At 39.0% G+C, this 18,432-nt stretch overlaps 1 protein-coding gene across 1 annotated transcript in view; it reads left to right on the top strand.

Annotated features, from left to right (window-relative positions):
* VPS13B (vacuolar protein sorting 13 homolog B) overlaps window positions 1–18,432 on the top strand; it is a 399,744-nt gene that overhangs the window by 243,486 nt on the left and 137,826 nt on the right. The window contains exons 30-32 of the mRNA XM_026049995.1: window positions 3,629–3,832; window positions 12,338–12,464; window positions 14,132–14,275. Coding sequence (XP_025905780.1) covers window positions 3,629–3,832; window positions 12,338–12,464; window positions 14,132–14,275 — 475 coding nt within the window. The remainder of the gene's footprint in view (window positions 1–3,628; window positions 3,833–12,337; window positions 12,465–14,131; window positions 14,276–18,432) is intronic.

An 18,432-nucleotide genomic window follows, 5' to 3' on the forward strand; every position in this document is an offset into this window, starting at 1 on the left:
ATGAAAGAAACAAAAAAAATCTGAGGTATAAATCAGACTTTTAAGAATTATTAGATTAAAACAGGAAGGTTACTTGCTTATACTTGAACCTTTGCTCAACTTTATTGATTGTTTGAAACTGTAGAGCACAATCCCATGTGGAATTTCTGCCGTGCTGGGCAGAGATGGAGCAAAGGGCCCTTTGCTGCAGGTGGAACGTCCCAGCCTGCCCCGCTGACCACGCTTCCAGCATCCCAGCAGTGTTAAACCACAGATTAGGCTCCCTGTGGAAAGGAAGGGCAGGAAAGAAAAGCACAGCTAGGGTTACCCTTTGGAGAAGATACGGAGCTTGCTCTGTATGGCAGAGTGTGTACCTGGGGTCATGCACAAACTTAGCCACTTGTTAGTATCTTCCCACCTAAAGGTCTCGCCTCCTACCTTCTCACAAACAGAGAATTTCCCTATCTGCTGTTCTTATTTAATTTCCACAGCAGCGCCCTTCTTTCTTTCCTCCCCTGTTCACTGCAGTGCCCTCCCTTATTTTCACCTTCTCAGTCTTCTTTGACTCTTTCTCACAAATATACATTTTAATGCTTCCAAACTTAAACATATCCACGTCTTCCACCGTGAACTGTTGTGCTGTAGCATTTCTGTTATGCATGATCCAAAAGTATGRCTACTACTACATAGCTTAGTTTTGAGACTTTCTTCAGAAAGTTGGAAAGTTTATTCCTGCCTGGGGTTTTACTGACAGAAATTCAACATGGGGAAAGGCCAATACAATCATTGTGGATTCTCTGTGGTTACCACATTTTTCTATCTGCCTTTTTTAATATCTGTAGCATCTGTGGCTGCAATTAGAGCTGTGATCCCATTGCTTCCCTGTCTAATTCCCCTATCTAGTATAACAGATTTATCTGTTATATCTGTCACCTTGTTGAGGAGAATAAGGTAGGAAATTATCCTGAACGGAATGGGAAAAGGCAATTCATGAAGTTAGTGATAAATCATCCTGTGGTTCCAATACCAACTACTTCTTCATAGATTCAGGGCTTTTTTTTGGACTTGGACCATATATACTTAGGCACAAGAGGAAGTAAGTRGGTCCTCTTGCATGGCATCCACATCCAGGCCCAATAAAGTGCTACTAGTTTTATCTCTGTAGAAGGTTTGTTTTGATCCAAGCTTCCTGTTTGCTGTGGAATTAGAGTAGGAACAAATCTTTTACCATCAGAGCAGAGCCTTTAATGACTGAGATTTGGATAGGCAGATTTGTTTGTCATCTCTATACCTGGAAGTGATATCAACACATACAGAGATCTAGTGTTAACAAAACTTAACTGCGTGTACAGACCATAAGTATTTATTGATCATTACATAATTTGTCTTCCTTAAATGCTGTTTTCTTGACTGGTTTAGGCTTTTGGAGGTCTCAGATGAGCTACAAGTGAATGGATTTAACTTCTTTACAGTGGGTCTCAGAATTATGCCTATTCAGCAGCATATAGTAACTGGTTCAACATGAACTGTTTCTTCTACAAACATACAGAAAGCCTGACCCAGACTAAATCAATTTAAGAAGAAAAACATTAAAGCTATGTTTCCTGTTACATGCTTATGGTCGTCTTTGGTTGCTTATGATCTTACTGGATTATTGACCAACTGCTGCAGTCTCTACCACCTGCTGAAAGGTTCAAATGGGAGAGTGAAGTTGCTTTCAGAGGGATGAAGCAGTTAAATTCTTAACTCCTGCTGGACCCTTTTGCTGGTAAAACAGTTTTTATGCTAGGGGTAAAGAAGTCATGAATCTTGGCTTACAGGTTTTCCTGATTTTATTTGCTAGAAGGATTGGCTTTTCCACCATGCAAAAGGTTGCAAAGTTCGTACATACCATATATGTTTAAGATTAGGGCAATTCTTTTGCTTTTTTTAACTTATTCTCATCCTTCCAGGGAGTGTATCAAATAAGATGTGGGGTTCATGTARAGGCCTGTATGTATAGACTTTATTTGAGAAAAGGTTCTTTTAATCCTTATATAAAACTGTTAGGATTTATTTCATGCAAGCAAAAATCAGTTTAATCAAAATGTCAGTAAGCATTAATAATTAATTCTAGTATTTTTAATATATATATATAAAATGCATTTTTTTAATGGTACTCTAGAAACATGATTTGTTTTCTTGGATTTCAAGGATTTACATCTAAGTGCGCAGAGGAACAGTTYTGTATAATATACAGGAGACTGCTAAGAGCAGGAACAGAATGCAAATGCAATTTTTGTATCAAAATGGAAGTGTTCGGCTGTCATATCCCCAAGGAGCACAAACACTACCCAGTCTTACAAAATGAAATGGATCAACTTAAACAGGGGTCTGATCAAATCTTACATGAGCTTCCTTCTTACATGGAATACACTGGCTGACTTCGTAGTGCCGCTCTTAATGTAACTCACGTCTAAGTAGTAGCTCTGTGTACTTGTTGCACCTAAATGTTCGTGCCAAAGAGTGATTTCATTTTTGTTTATGTAAGTAAATTTAGTCACTATGTGCGAGGAGTAAAAGCATTGCCCCAGGGGGGAGTTTCAGGATGACAAACACAGRTGCATCTTGCACATCAGGGCACCAGGACATGGTCATGCCCAAGGAATACAGGGCAAAGGGCAGCTTACTACAAGCTACTAAGCTGCACTTTGAAAGAATGAATGAAAAATACACTTTATTGTGAAGTGGAAAGGAAAAGATTTGCTTTAGACAGGTGAAAAAATTACCATGTTCTGTATATTTGATACACTTAAGCAGGTTTCATAAAATATGTTATTTGGCCCATTAGTTTAAATAATGGATATATAATCAGATAATAATCAGATAGATGCTCCAATATCCACTTGCATTATACAAAGCAAGTAAGTAGATTATCAAGTGACACTGGGTCCCACAATAATCTACAGAAATAAACCCCCAAAACTACATACATATTGATGAAGTAATGCCTAAAAAGAATAATAAAAAAAACAGTTGTTGTGGTTAGACCTCTCTCTCTCTGCAGAAAGTTGACAAATAATCCTGAGTTTTAKGAAACCACATTTAATTTTGAAATACCACTACTGGCGTAACAGGCTTTTGCTGCATTTCTGCTAAGCGTTTAAGTAACTTGTAGGGCTGGGGAGCGCTGCCATCGCTCTGCCTCAGCATCAATGTCAAATCTGCTTACTTTCCTGCTACCTGCATGACCCTGTGGGTTGCTCTGGTTGTTTAATTGACTTTAGTTGAAAGGACGTGGCCTGAAGCATTGAAAATGATCTTACGTTAAGTTTGCTCATAGTGCTGGTGTGCAGCAGGTACATGAGTTGTCCTGCCTCCCTCCCCTACCAGCCTGCGTGGATCCCGCTCAGTTTGGAAGTACTTCTGTTCACACATCTCACTGAAATACACAGGAACAAGACATCTRGACCTAAAATACTACTTGTATATTATCAGGAATGGCAAAATTCATAYGCCAATTTTCTCCGTGGCAAAATTCATTTAATAAGCAAATTGCCTGTCAGATTTGCCTTTCTTTGCTCTTTGCACTGTGCAGTGTTACAGCCGCTCACGCTATGAAATACAGTTTATTCTAAATTGCCTTTTTTTCTTTTTTTGGTCACAACAGAAGAGCCCTGAATTTAGGGATACTTCGAGACCCTGGATCAGAGGTGGAAGACAGACAATATCAAATAGACCTCCAGTCTATAAACATTGGTACAGCTCATTGGAATCAGTTGAAACCTGAGAAGGAAAATGCAAAAGGAGGGGTGCTAACAGAGAGCGAAAGAAATTCTCAAAACCCAGCACTTGAATGGAACATGGCCAGTAGGTAGGAACATTTTTTAACCTATTCTCTTCTAGAATTGAACACGGCAAACACCGTGGATATCATTTGCAGTATATCTGAATCAAATAATTCTGTATTGTTTTTACATTGCAAGCACATTTCTGTAGAGTTTTGGATTACACTTTTGAAATGCTTATTACTATTGTTGTTACACTATAATTGCTGTAGAGTTATTATGTGTCTCTGCTTCCATTATAAACTCTTTTCCGAGTGGCTTGCTGAATGTCCATAAAAATAACTCCAGGGTTGAGACTTGACATTCATCTTCTCAGTCTACAAGCAATGGGAGGTTTTGGTTTGCTTGGCTTTGCGTTGCTTTTGTTTTTAACTTCCTTTGTTTGTATTTTTACAAAGTTTGAATAAAACCAGCTTCGACGTTTCCAAGTTAGAGGAGGATTAAGTAGAACATTTTTTATTGGTTCTGAACTGTTTTTTGCACTTCTGTAACTAAGAACAGATGAATATTTTAAAGGATGCATTTCAACCAAGTCTTCCTTATTGTATCCTGCAAGATACACACACCGAAACCCCTCCTAGTTAAACAGAATTGAAAGAAAAAGCATGCATACATTTGCTTTGTATTTAAAATTTTAAATTCTGAAACAGTAATAAACATTTTTATTTTTTATTAGAGAAATTTTGATTCCAGTTTTAGATGATTCTTTATACTCTAGAAACCACACGGGTGTTTCAAAACTTATCACCTGTATAGCAGTCAAAGCGTTCTCTTTAGTGACTGTTGGGGAGTAAGGCTTCATAACCAAGAGCGAGCACATTTTGAGGATTTAGATGCAATTCTGCTAGAGGAAGCCTATTGCTTCTGCTTTAAAAAAAAAAACTTTTTTTTTTTCAATTTAAGGTCTTCATATTTAACTTATGCAAAAACTATCCAATTTATATGGAACTGCATGGACAATTTTATGGGTCCCCAGATAAAGATCATTAGCTGAGTATAGGGACAGGTACTTGACATTACATGTCTGGAGGGAGGAGGAAAATCAGGAGAAACCAGAAGAAAGAAAAAAAAAAAGTGAATTATTGCTGATTTCATTTTCAAAATGAGGGGCACCTTTTCCTCACTTGAGGAATGTGAGAGCTTTTCCTCAGAGTGCAGGCTGGAGCAGAAGAAGCCTTATGAGGATGGCCCGCAGATTGCAGTGCATAAGTGATGAATGGATGATGATTGATTAAGATCATATGGTAAAGCAGGAAGGAGTGACCGGAGTGGAAGTGAAACCTCAGTTAAATCTAGTGGTAGTATCTGCCCTTGTTTATAAAATCCCATGTTCTTTCCCATCATTTAACATTTCTTTGTTTGTTTGTTCATCTAATTATTTGTTTTATTAATACACTTCTGTGAAGGATTTTTATTACTCTTGAAAAAAATGYTTGTAACCTCGCTGGATCTAGGTGTTGGGGAAGCTGCCCTTGAAGATCTGTCTCCCATACCAGCGTAGGGGCCCAGCACTTCTTGAAAGATAAGATGACAAATCTCAGCAGGAGTTTGGCCAATTTGCAAGTTAAGGTAACACTAGAAAACTGGTCACTCAGGAACTGGCTTTTCTTTCCCTTCCTGCTGGCAACTGGCCACTGTGTCGTCAACAGGCTTTGGTCTGAGCTTAAGGGTTATAGATTTTGATAGGAAATTTGGTGAGATTCCTAAGAAACTATTAAGATAAGAATTAAGAGAAGCAGCTGTTACAAAAATCAGAGGTTGTGTTTCTTCTTTTTTCCCTCAGATTTCCAATATAAATTTTATTAGAATATGTTTGTCTAATGAATGTGTTTATTTTGATCTCGTTTCTGAGTGAACCTTCTATTTGCTTTCTCATTTAGATCAGGAGTAATAAGCAGCCACTAGCCATGCACGGCAATACGCAATACTGTGTCTTAATTCCAGGCAGAACTTGGTTAAAGGGAAAGCTGGTGTAAGTGCTTTGATGTCAGCGTGGCTTAACATTTGATCCTTTCACTATGTGGCATTTTCAGGACATTTGGTGCTGTTGCTTCCCAGTTGGCAGCCAGTTTGGGCCGTTCTCAGACCCATGGAAGTGTGGGGCTGAGACGCGGAGGGGACCGCGCGCTGCTCCATGCGCCGCCGACAGCTTTGGGGTCGAGTTTGTCTTAAGATTTACTGAAGCTGCCACGGAAGCTTTAGTCTTTGACCTGCTTGTGATACTGTTTTCTTTTTTAATTCTCGAAATTTCATTGATATGTTTAACCTGGAACACAATGAAAGATTTTTATTGAGTTATTTTAGGGTTTGGTTCATTGTTTGGTTTGAATATACTTCTATTTATTTTTACTTACCATTTAGACCCAGTGCTATGGTTTATTAGGTTKACTGGGCTATAAGATATTTCTTTTTCAGATCCATTTCTGTCTCTTTTACTGAATTTTTGAACGCTTAGTTGATGTGTGACGCAGTTGATAGTCCACATCAACTATATCTGTGTATTTCACACAGAGTAACCTTACAGAGTAAAAAATATAGCCTTAGCAAACATACCACCCTTTCATTTTCCATTCCCATTTCTTAAAGGTATTACTGTAMATTTTTTTTCTGAAATAAATAATTATAAAAATTCTTAAATAAATTATATTGTAGTTTAGTCCTGTGGGCTCAAGCCTGGTCTTGATTTATAAATTTGAATCAAAATCAAATTATTCTATATATAAAATGTAGGGATATAATACAAATCAACATTTGAGAGCCTTTGACGCAATTTATCATTTAAATGATATAATGTTTATACAAAAAACTAATCCTTCAAATTTTCCCACCCCTTTTGGGGGAATTCGATATTTCTAGTATCTGGCATCTCATGAATATGATTTTTTTTCCCAACTTTTGCATCTTATTTTGGAATAAATAAGTAAATAAATAAGAGCCCTGTTTTTGAGCCTAACCACGTTGAGCATTTCRAGCTGTTTGGTGCCAGTCCTTCCTCGGAGGTGCTAGTGCCAAGGCCTCGGTGCCGCTGGAGTCGCTGCGAGGAGGAGGAGGGAGCTGGAGCACCGAGGTGGGTAGGTGCCCTCTCTCCCGAATAACAGCACGGGATTTGGCCAGGATCAGGGATCATAACTCTTCCCATTATGAAATGTTTATTCTCCGCCATAGAAGTTATAAAAAGCTCCCTAATGGTGTAATATATAAAAAGAAAACTGGAAACAGTCAGACAGTTCTAATAAGGTTATGTACAAATGAAACCTGTCCACATTTATACCCTTTACCAAACAGCATGTGGGGGACTGGGAGTACTTAACCAAAAGAGGTTTCCTTGATTGAAAACTGCTTTTTCAGCTTGCACATCGCCTCCTCCCTCTCCCTCCTCTCAATGGAAAAAACAACAGCCCTGAAGGAAATAAAGAAATATATCCTCTCCAGAGGCCTCGCCCCCGTCCCTGCGCAGCCCTTGTGCAGCTCCCAGCAGCAACTCCTGCTTCCTGCAGTCTGAATAAACTCTGCTTAAAAAAAAAAAAAAAAAAAAAAAGTAATTGAGGTTAAAAGCATTACTGCTCTGTGTGGTAATGAATTGAGTGTGGCAATGCGCCGCGTTGCAGTTTTGTCCTTGGCATGCCACCATCTGGAACAGCTCTCCGTGCCTCTCAATGAGTATGTCAGGGAGCCAGGGATCTGCTGTGCAGAACGGAGCGAAACGCCACCCCGGCTTCGCAGGGATCTTCCGAGAGCTTCCCTCTGCTCCCTGCAGGCGTTGCATTGAGCAGCTTGAGCTTTCCTGCCTCTCTCAACAGTTGAGGCACAGCTTGCGCGTACATGAATACATGTGTAGGGAAATAGATGCATGAATGGTTTGGGAGAGAATAAAACGCATGTGCTGTCCATCGTGTGTTTCATTTGTCACATTTATGGTACCTTCAGTCATGCCTGTATTCACACTGTACAAAGGCTTATGCCAATAAACTCAAAGTCTTTTTTTTATTACTCCACAGCAAAGAAATGCTGCAAAGCATTGTTAATAACTCGAAAATTAATTTTACTGCGGCATAATTGTTCAACAATAGTCATTCTGTATGGCCAGATGCTGTACATTTGTCCCTTGCTTTACTTGGGTGCTTAGGTCTCGAGGCGGTTTGATGCTGCGTCGCTCTCCCGGGATGTAACTTTGCGCTTCCCTCSGTGCAGGGAAGGGCCGGGGATGGTTCTGCCCCCTGCAAGGCGGGGGACGGGGGCGCAGCGGGCTGGTTTCCCCCCGTTTCAGTAGTGGCTGCCTGTCCCCGTGCGTCAGGGCTCTCCTGCTAGCGAGAGGCCCTAGGTCAGGCCTGAGTCACCCCGTCGTTTAACGTGACGTGGGTGGATTGGCGGCTGCGTGGGGCGCTCGGAGGGCGCTGCAGGCTGTGCCTTCCCCCAGCTCCTGCCCGTCAGTTGTGCATCGGCTGCGTGCAGGCTCCTTTCTGACCTAAAGTTAAGTATAAAAAGACTCAAGCTGTACATTTTGTAAGGTGCCACAACAAAACTCGTAACTGAGATTAATGCAAACGTAGATGGAGGTTTCCCACTCACACGGAGGTTTCCCATCGAGGTTTCACACGAGGTTATGCTCAGCTTTCTCTGGGCAGGTTTGTGTGTTTGCTTGTTTTGACATTTTTTTCCAGATAAGGAGGCTGACAGAATAGTCCTCTCTGTGCATTTTCAGGGTTATCGAGTCACACACATCAGCACACCTCCTAATACAACATCATCTCTTTGGCAGCCTTTTTCCTCATGTAAATTCAAAATACTTCTGAGTGAATGTAATCAAATGCCAAGGATTTGATCTGATGTAGTCAAACGCTACTGTGCTGTTCACAAAACCCACGTTCTTCAATTTGTTGATGTTTTTATTTTCCATTCTCTCTTCTGTCCATGGCATTTTCAGACATATTAATCATTAGATAGGGCTTTGCTTTTAATGTATGTCCAGGCTTTGATGTCTGCCTATTCCCATGTCGGTGTCTGTTGTTTTCTATGAGAGCTCTGCACTCACCCACCCAACATGGAGCCTCCGCCTGCCAGTTAGCAGGCTGGCACCTTCAATTTGCAAAAAGTCCCTCGCTTTCTCACTCTCAGGTTATCCTACATGTTTTAAAGGCTTTTCCAGTGATTGTTCTCAGAGTTATTGCAACGTCTTCTTCCAAAGAATTCGTTTTGATTATGCTTTAATGCAAAAACTCCTAAGAGCMTTCAGGATGCCACTGTACTGCTATCATTACTTCCAGTGCTGTTAGGCGTTCCCTTTTACTTCCCTCTCTGCTGCTTTTTCCTATAGTTAAATTGTTTTTTATGAGGACAGAACATTTTTGTCCTAGGCTGTTACAGTGCCCAGCGCTGAGGTTCAGTGCTCTGCAAGCAGTGGTCATGTCCCCATTCAGATCCAGCCCAAACTCAGCGCTGGGTAAAAGGCTCCTGCAAGCCTTATCACAACTGGTTTGCTGCCTTGTTGCTTTGTGTTAGCATATGGTCTTTCAATGTGCTCTGCTTTTAAAGTATAGATGATCAACTGCTTTAACATCTCTAAAAGTACTAGCTTTTCCTCTTTTTCTCAAGACAAATATAGAACAGATGCACAAATGAACCATGGAATGAATGTGCTGCAGACATAGAGCCATCATTACGCTCTTCACAATCAAGTTTTTTCATAAGCTCATGTGGTGTACACCTGTGTTAAGTTAGCGATGCACTTAGGTGCAGTGTGGAAGATTTAATAATTCAAAGTGGAATTTGTTGCTTTGTTCCTTTTGTGCGCGTTCTCATATCCTCTCCCCTCATTATTTACTGTGCTCTGCTTGCCTTCTGTTTGTACTTACAGTTAGTTTGCTAATACTTAATTTTCCTGAACTTCACATTTGCCAACTAGAAATGCAGAAACCAGTAAGGAGGATAGAACAGGGATACCACCAAAGTTTGATTAAAAAAAAAAAAAAAAAAAGAAAAAGAAAAATAACAAAAGCAATCAATGTATTACCAAAAAATCCCTTAAATGCAGTGCCTGGACTAAAATAGTATTTGAAAATAAAGAAGCGAGAATATTTAGGAGCTGAAAAATTTTTCGGATGAAGGGCAAATTGTTTGCTGTGAAATGACTTGTTTTTATAGTTTTGCTTCATATATTGAAATCATGCTTACTATGATTTTTGTCACCGCAAGTGGAAGTTACCTGGCGTGTAGTTGTGTGCCCCCTCACGGAATTGTTCTACTACTTTATGCTTTCATTTTCCACAAAAACAAAGGCATTTCTTTCTATTCCTATTGTAAGGGGGAAATAGAATCTGGGGGGGAAAAAAAGCCATCTGGTTTATATTTAACACTAAGGTGATGGCAGGGAGAGAAGCATTTCCAGAACTGGCAAAATCTAAGCCCAGTTTCTCAGTTCAATACACCAATCTATAGCCAATCTGCTTTCTAATTTGGTGTCTAATTAGACTCATCTTGCTTCAGAAACCATTATTGCGACTAGCAGAGCCACAGCTGGCCAAAATATTGGAACTTTCTCTGTCCAGTGGTTATTTTCTCACAGTCACTGATTGAATTGTCCGTAAGAACCATACCCGGCCTCCTTGGCAGTAATTGGGAAGGTCATTTGAAGCACAAGTTCGTTACACCTGTGCTCAGTAAACATGAGCTCTGTGCTCTGTAGCATCTGCTTGTTAACCTTTGTATAAAGCTGAAGTTGTCCTAAATAAACTTAAAAACCTTCAGGCCTACCCACATCTGTTCCTTTATAATTTGCCATTTTCCTGCATGTTATGAAGACACTTTGGCTAATTAGTGGTAAGATTTGAGCCRTCAGTACCTGTGTAGCTTGGGTGGTAAACTCTTACCTATGGGTTTTGGTCCTACAAGAAGAGTAGGCCAGTGTTACAGTCAGCGACATAATGATGTATATTTAATTTCTTTTTTGCCTGACTCTTGGCCTATAAACCATCAGCACGTGAGGTTTTGTGCTTTTAAACTGAATCCATTCAAAAAAAAATGTTAACAGTACTCTTGTTAACTCTTTGTTAACTCTTTGTCCTTGACCAAGAGATGAACTCGCTCACTCTGCATCTCAGTGACGAGATTTCTGCGTGGAGAGGCATCTCACCACATCATTTCCTGACACTTTCATGGATAACCAAAGCAGAGGGTGAAGAATAGTTAACCTGAGTGCAGAGCTCATGTCTGGCTCATGCCTACGAGGCCAAGATCACAGGAGAGGGCGAAATGAAAGCACCCAACTGCCATGTAGGCCCACCTTGGTGATTCAGGACAGCTGGGTTCCTTTTTTGTCTGGCCAGTGTGGTTTAGTCGTTTCTGTTGTTGGAGATGTTTGCATAATTTGTTAATAATTTTAACTTTTATTGCTTCCAAAAGCTTTATTCCTATAAGAAGGTTGGGGTTTTTTTATAGCTTACCTAGGACCAATAACTCTGTGATTGTTTTTAGAGTTGCCTGTGGCCAGACACAGGAATTTAGCTTACCTATAGAGAATGATARGTAGAGACAATTATCAAAAATCTCTCTTTAAGGAAGGGGTCTCCCAGGAATTTGAACTGTATCCTCTTTGGGGTCTAAGCACCATTTTGATCTCTTTTTTTTTTTATTATTATTATTTTTCCCTGATCAGGTGTTCTCAGATGGGATTCTGTGGCAATAATTTATTTGACCTGACCACAAGAGCCTGGCTAGTTGGAATGTATTGTCATAAGCTATTAGAGGTCTATACCTAATCGGATTGTGCCTCGGGGCTCAGTATTTGTTTTTTTTTAAAAAAAAAAAAACACACAGCTGAAAAATAAAAATAAAAAATCAAGTTTAATGGTGCAAATGTTCTTGGCAAGCAAATCTTGATTTTAGACAAGAAGGTTCTAAGAAAGAAACAGAGAAGCAGTGGCAGAAAGCTGACAGGTCTCCATTTTGGGGCAGTTTTAACATCTTTGAACAACAATTGTAAAAAGTATAATTTGTAATTGCAAGGATTAGCTAGTTATGTAGGATCAACTTGTTAAATTTTTCATGTCTTTGTTTTTGTCATAGTTATGTTATTGTGATCAGCAATTGTATTTTTCCTCCTACAAGACTTTAATGCACAAATTCAAATATTAGAGATAAAAGTTATTTTTAAAGAGCATCCATTAACACATTTGAAAAATACTGATTTTAAAGCTGGTATCTTTATTCAAATGATTTTGTATAGTCTAGTTAAACAGCAGAAAAACAAAGCCAATTGCAACAATTATCTGGAAAGATATAATTTGAAAATTCAAATATTTAGATATATCTTGGTCAATAAACAAAGATGCATCCTGTCTTCAGGATTGGAACTAATGTGATTTGTAATGATGCTACATATGTATTTTTTTGAGATAGAAACCAAAAAGTCAAACTGATGTTGAAGCTTTTATTGTGCTGTTTGCTATATGTCTGGAAGAATATGGGAAGTTTTGATCCCTAAACAGTTTATAATGTGATTTAACCTATTTTATTTTGTTTTTTTTTTCCCCTAGCATAAGGCGGCATCAGGAAAGGAGAGCAATTTTAACTCCAATTTTAACAGATTTCACAGTTCGAATAACTGCAGCTCCTGCAATTATTTTCACAAAAATTGATGCTCCGGAGAATTTGCACCCAGAGGTGAGTACAAAATGTGAGCAGAAGTAGCAGAACTTTTAATATATGGATAACCATCCTATTTTCAAATCCAGAAACCATTAGCTATCAAAAAAACAATCATAATACCTGAAATGTGCTTTCTCTGCCAGAGGAAACTCGTGTATAGCCCTTAATATTAAAGGCAGCCAGTCCAGAGGTAGATAGCCTGTCTGCAATCCAGAAAAAGGAGAATCCTTTAATGCTTGCCAGCAATAYTTTGAAAGGTTTTCCGATAGAAAGTTGTTAAGAAGAGTTGCTGTGATAGTATATTACAAAATATTGTCTTCATAAGCTCTTCACAAACAAACCTGCAAATGTGGTTTGTTGCCACATGCTGCCTGTAAGAAGCAGGTTGAGTTGCAGGTTTTTTAGCGAGATTCTCAAGCTCACAGATATCCACAGACATTGTGTGTCCTTGACCAGCAATCTGGGTACTTCAAGGTATTCCATATTTAACAGTCATGTTTGCCAGGCTGCGATCGGCTTGTTAATGGTTAGTGTGTCAGGCCTGTTACACACAAAAGACTGGCTCACTTTTTGGAAGTGGAAACTTCCTCATCTCTTTCATAGAAAACTTATTATATAGGGGAGATGCCAGTCAGCTTTTGTGAGCTTGCAGGAATTATTCCTCCTAACAGCTACCTCCTTGAATGAGCAAAACTGAGATAGGAATAAAAAAGATATTTATGCTTTCTGAAATGGGTGCACATTGTTGGAAGATGGTAGATAATAAGTATTTAAGGAAAAATGGACAACTTTGTTTTATATAAGGAGCCATCACAAGTGCAGATGGAAATATATTTAATGTAAAAAAAGAAATAGCTTTGGGAGTGGCTAGGGTGCATGGAAATGATTAAGTAAAAAAAACTCAGAACAAATATAAGTTTTAAAATTAAATAAAAAAATTACTTAAGAATTAAAATCTTTTTGCTTCTTAAATTCTTCTTGTTATCTGATCCCTATATGATGTTCACTAGTGAAAGAAGAAGCCTATTTTAGATTACTAAGAACTYGAATGGTATGCACATAGTATCATGAGAAGGGGCAGCACTTCTACTTATTAACAAAGCCTTCTGGATTGGTTCTGTTTTTCATCTCTTTATTGCTTGCCAGCAGTGGTCAAGAGCTTTTCTTGTGCTAGATAACACCAATAAAGCAGTGGTTATCCAGCTAGCTCTGCCAAAGTATTAACAATGTTTTACAGGCAAAGAGAAATCAATTAGGTTGGTTATCAGTGAGCTCCAGCACATGATTTCATTATAAATCAAGCAGAGTTTATGTTCCCAAAAAAGTGCATCCTTTTTTGGAAGGAAAAGAGACTTGCACTCTTTGCCAAGAAAATAAAAAACAAAGTCTGACAGTCCACTATTTGATAMTACCAAGAGACAGAAACAAGACCTCACACATGAAATGCTTTCCTTACAAAATTTGCCTTAATGGTTACACACGCTGATGAAAGCAAAGCAAAGAATAAGCCACATCCTCATTTAGAAGTCTGATGCACCTCTGTCCCCTGAAAAGCCATAATTARCATTTTATACCTATCTTGAAGCATTGACTAAAGCAGAAAATCAAAATATGGTTATACAAGACTGCAAATTATTTACCTAGTAGCTGCTGTCTAGTATTTTTCCTTATTTTCTCTACAGGAGATTTTAGTGTGTGGTCATTCTTTGGAGGTAAATGCAACAACAAATCTGGATTTCTTCCTCAGTGTGGCTCAAGTACAACTTCTTCAGCAGCTAGTAGAAGCCAACATGGTTGGACTGGAACCTTCCAGTAGCACTACTGAGGTAGGTTATTTTGCCTGGTTTACAGTCAAATTTCCTTTAAAACATTGTAGCTGTGATGTAGCTCTCAGTGTTTGCATCMTCTGTAGTGATATACAGTGATCTGAGTAAATTACATATATGTATTATTATTATGTGCTTGGTTAGATTGCCATTGTATTCTGACATTGTTCTAACAACAGGAACAGCGTTATTTTAGTAAAAAATACTATTCAGTAAATGGGCTGAAGTGATTCTGTAACATCTGATGCATGGGAAATACTAGCTGATGAAAATAATTACATAGAAAGGAAAACAATTTTGAGGTATTTTTGGGGAGGAGAGGCACTAGTGCTTAATTTCAGCTTTTACTGTAGGTTGGTCATCTTCTCATGAGTTTACATGTCCACGCACTTGACTCTGCATGTCGTTTCAACCAATGAACTGCAAAATATTCCTTGTGCCTGGTAATGAATACGAGTGTTGCCTGAAGACTTCCCTTGTCTGTCCTYAGTCAAATCCCAGGGTTCAGTCCATGTCTGAATCGTCTTTTGCTTCGTCATTAAGAGTGATGATGGGGCACGTATGAGGTGTTTCATCTTCTGAACTGTTAATTTCTCCTTTTTTTCTGCAGTCTTTCAGCGTTGTGCAGTCCTCTCTTCAGTTTCTTACTCTTGGTTATTTCTTAGAGTTGACCATCAGTTTGCATGAAAAGCCAGTCACTAATTGTGACAGACCTGTGAGTTTAAATTATTAGTTTTTTAGGCTGATGAAAGAAAAAAAAAATAGAGGGAAAGAGCTTTGCCCTAGCAAAAAGTGTATATATCTTGTCCTCTCAACCAGGSATCTAGTCAGGCTGGCAGTGTCTTTTAAAGACAGTTAATACTGAAATGAGACAAGGTTCCACTGGCATTTCTGTAGCACCTATTGAGAAATCTTAACAAATAATAGAGTTAGGGAGAAAATTAAAAAGAGAGACATAGTCAACTCTTCCTTTCCAAAACTTTTTTTTTTTATGGGAGAGCTGGAGAAGAAACTTCTTCCTTGCCGGCCTGATTGTAGGTTCAGCTTGCCTTGGGGCTGRGTGGAGATGGGAAATGCTCTAGAGCAGCCAAAGCTGCTTCTGTTTCGCCCTTCCCACATTGTCAGAACCCCAGAGCTTGTTTATGTTCTGCTCGTCTGGGCATCACACCGTCCTCCTCTTCGTCATCCCTTCCCAAGAGCAGGGGGAGAGAAAGGGCATTGGTTCATGACCATGTTGAAACATGGAACATGTGAAGAAATGCAGGGTATCTTCCTCGGATACTTCGCAGACACAGGGCCTCTTTTGGATAGACATTAGATAAGCATTCTAAATAAAGGTACATGTGAATATCTTCAATAAATAATTTGCAGAGTGCCGTTTTACCATTGTCAGGGGAATGGAAGTCACAAGAGGTGAAAGGATGCCTCGAATTTAGGTTTTGAGCTGGTGCTGTGCAGAAGTCCTGTACTATTAATGTGGGCTTCACAGTCTGGAGAGCAATTAATAGAGTCTTTCAGAAAACATTTTATTGACTATATCCTGAGATACCTRTTTGTTCTTCATTAATATATCCCTTATATTCATGAGGTTATTAAATAACCTCATGAACCTATTAAATAACCTCATGATTCCTATTAAATAATAGGAATATTTCTTATTCATGTTAGTGTTTTCCTTCTTTTTAATGAGTTGTAAAGCTACATCTTGATTCACTATATTGAAAATATAAATCCAGTAGTTAATTTTGTTACTCTCTTTTTTTCCTAATGTTCTGCAATCCAATAAGCTTAATGAAGCCACCTGCCCTCAGGTATACACATTTATTATTAGCCTCATGTTGCTTCTTTAGATAATAGAAAAAAATATGTAATAATCCAATTRTATGCTGTTATTTTCATTTCAGTTAATCTAATCTGTAGTCTGCACTTGGCTATACATGTCACCCTTGCTAATTACTTCATTGCAAACATCATTAAGTTATGTAGAAAGACCTCTGGAGGTCATCTCGACCATTCTTCTTCTACAAGGAAGACTCATGTCAGACTTAGACCAGGCTTTGCAGGTCATCACCCATTCAAATTTTAATAACTCTAAGGATGGAGGTTCAGCTGCGCCTCAGGGCAGTTCTCAGTGCTTAATCACCCTCACTTGATTCCCCACCCCCATCCTTAGCCTTCTCTTCTCCAGACTGCATAAATTTAGCCTTCTAACAGCCTTGATGGTCCACTGATCAGTTGAGCCTGTCAATCTCTTTCTTCTTTGGGGAAGAAAGCTAGAAACCATAGTCTAGGTGCAAGAGCATAATCTCATCTGATCCATTTCTGTTCCTGTTATTAATGCAGCCCAATGGTTGACGTTCTTCAGCGCAGGGACACACTGCTGTCACAGGATCAAAATGTCCACCAGGACTCCTGGGTTCTTCTCTTCAAAGCTGCTCTCTAGTAGTTGACATCCATCCATGTGTTGTTGTTTGAAGTTGCTCCATGTCCTGTACAGGTGGTTACACTTATCTTTGAGCTGCATGAGGTTTCTGCCAATCGCTTCTCTCTTTTATCAATATCCCTCTGAATGGCAGCCCTACCCCTCTGCGTCTCAGCCACTTCCCCCAGTTTGCTGTCTCTTGTGGGCTTTCTTAAGGGTCATTCTGTCCCATTGGCAAGGTCATTAATGAAATGGCATCAAACCTTGAGAAATATCACTTGTAATCAGAGGTTAGCTGATGCAAGATATACTTTGTACCAATGACCATTGCTTCTTCTCTGATTTTGGTGGTCCAGTGTGTTTTCTGTGTGTGTTCAGTTCATACAAACCCATTTGCACAGAAGGATGTTATATAAGACTGTGAAAAATGTTGCTTAGGTCAAAGCAAATGACATCTGTCATTGCTCTTCCGACAGAGCAATTGTCTGATCATAAAAACATCTCAGCATGAAGGTGATCAGGTTGGTCAGGCCTGCTTTACTTTTAGTAAATCTTCACTGTTGTTCCTAGACACTTTCCAGAGTCTGGAAATGGCTTCTGTGAAAAGGAGTTCCATGTTTTTCTCAGGGAGCACGAGGAGACTGACTATATGGTAGTTCCCTGGGTCCTTTTCCTTGCTCTTTCTGAAGATGAGCATGAGGGTTGCTGGTTTGCACTCATTTGTTGGCTGCATGGGCTGACACCTCTTCCAGCAAAGAGTTCTTTGAAGCTAACTAAAAGTTCATGGAAAAACRACAAAAATATTCTGGATTCTGCTACTGATTACGAAAAAGAAGGTAGAAAAAGAAATTCAGAGTCAAGTGCATATGGCTTGGATGAGAGATGGCAAGGAAGATGTTTTGGATCTGTGAATCCATAGATATTTGAGAAGTGTAAATGTCAAGGCAGAAACAGAGTAATCAAGGGTTGCAGAAGGAATCCTAGAGCTCTGGAGTTATATAATTAAATGAAAGGAAACAGATTACTCAAGATTAAATCTTAAAGAAAAGATCACCTTTGGCACAAAAAGCTTTGCCAAGGAACATAAAAAACCTGAACATCTCATTGCTTTTTCATGCCAAGATAGGACTATCTGCTGTGATTTTAGTCTAGTTGGTTTAGTTAATGTTACAATCTGTAACTGCTCATAATAATCCCTATCACTTTCTAGTTCCTGCGATTCTGAGTTCAGCAAATTCCATTCATCTGTCCTGAAGTTCAAAGAATAAGCCATAGTTAGTTAAAAATGCAAAAGTTACTGTCCCATTCTCTGAAGCTTAAAAATCATTAAGCATTTAAATCTTCTTTTAAGGGATAAAGGGGAGCTTCACCATATTAAAACTGCATGGGGCATGTGGATTTAGCAACAGTAATTAGCTTTGTTATTCATGAATATCAAGTAATCATCATATTAAACCTACTTTAAAAACTGCCATATATAAAGAATAACACATGTCCATTTTTTGAAACCAGTGTTTTCAAGCAAGTTAAATATTTATACTTTTTAACAAAATAAAAAACATATTTTAAGGGGGCAGGGATGAACCACATCATTAAGGCAGGCAGAGATGGGGGTGCTCTTTGATCTATGCATGTATTCAGCCCAATATCCCACAGGAGAAAAAAAAAAGATCATAAAATATTCTTTTCTTCTCCCAGTCTCTGGACTTGGTCTCCTGCAGTCTTACCATTTCTT

This window comes from Nothoprocta perdicaria, unplaced genomic scaffold (genome assembly GCF_003342845.1).
Source record: "Nothoprocta perdicaria isolate Ctin4 unplaced genomic scaffold, notPer1 scaffold_64, whole genome shotgun sequence".
Taxonomy (NCBI): Eukaryota; Metazoa; Chordata; class Aves; order Tinamiformes; family Tinamidae; genus Nothoprocta; species Nothoprocta perdicaria.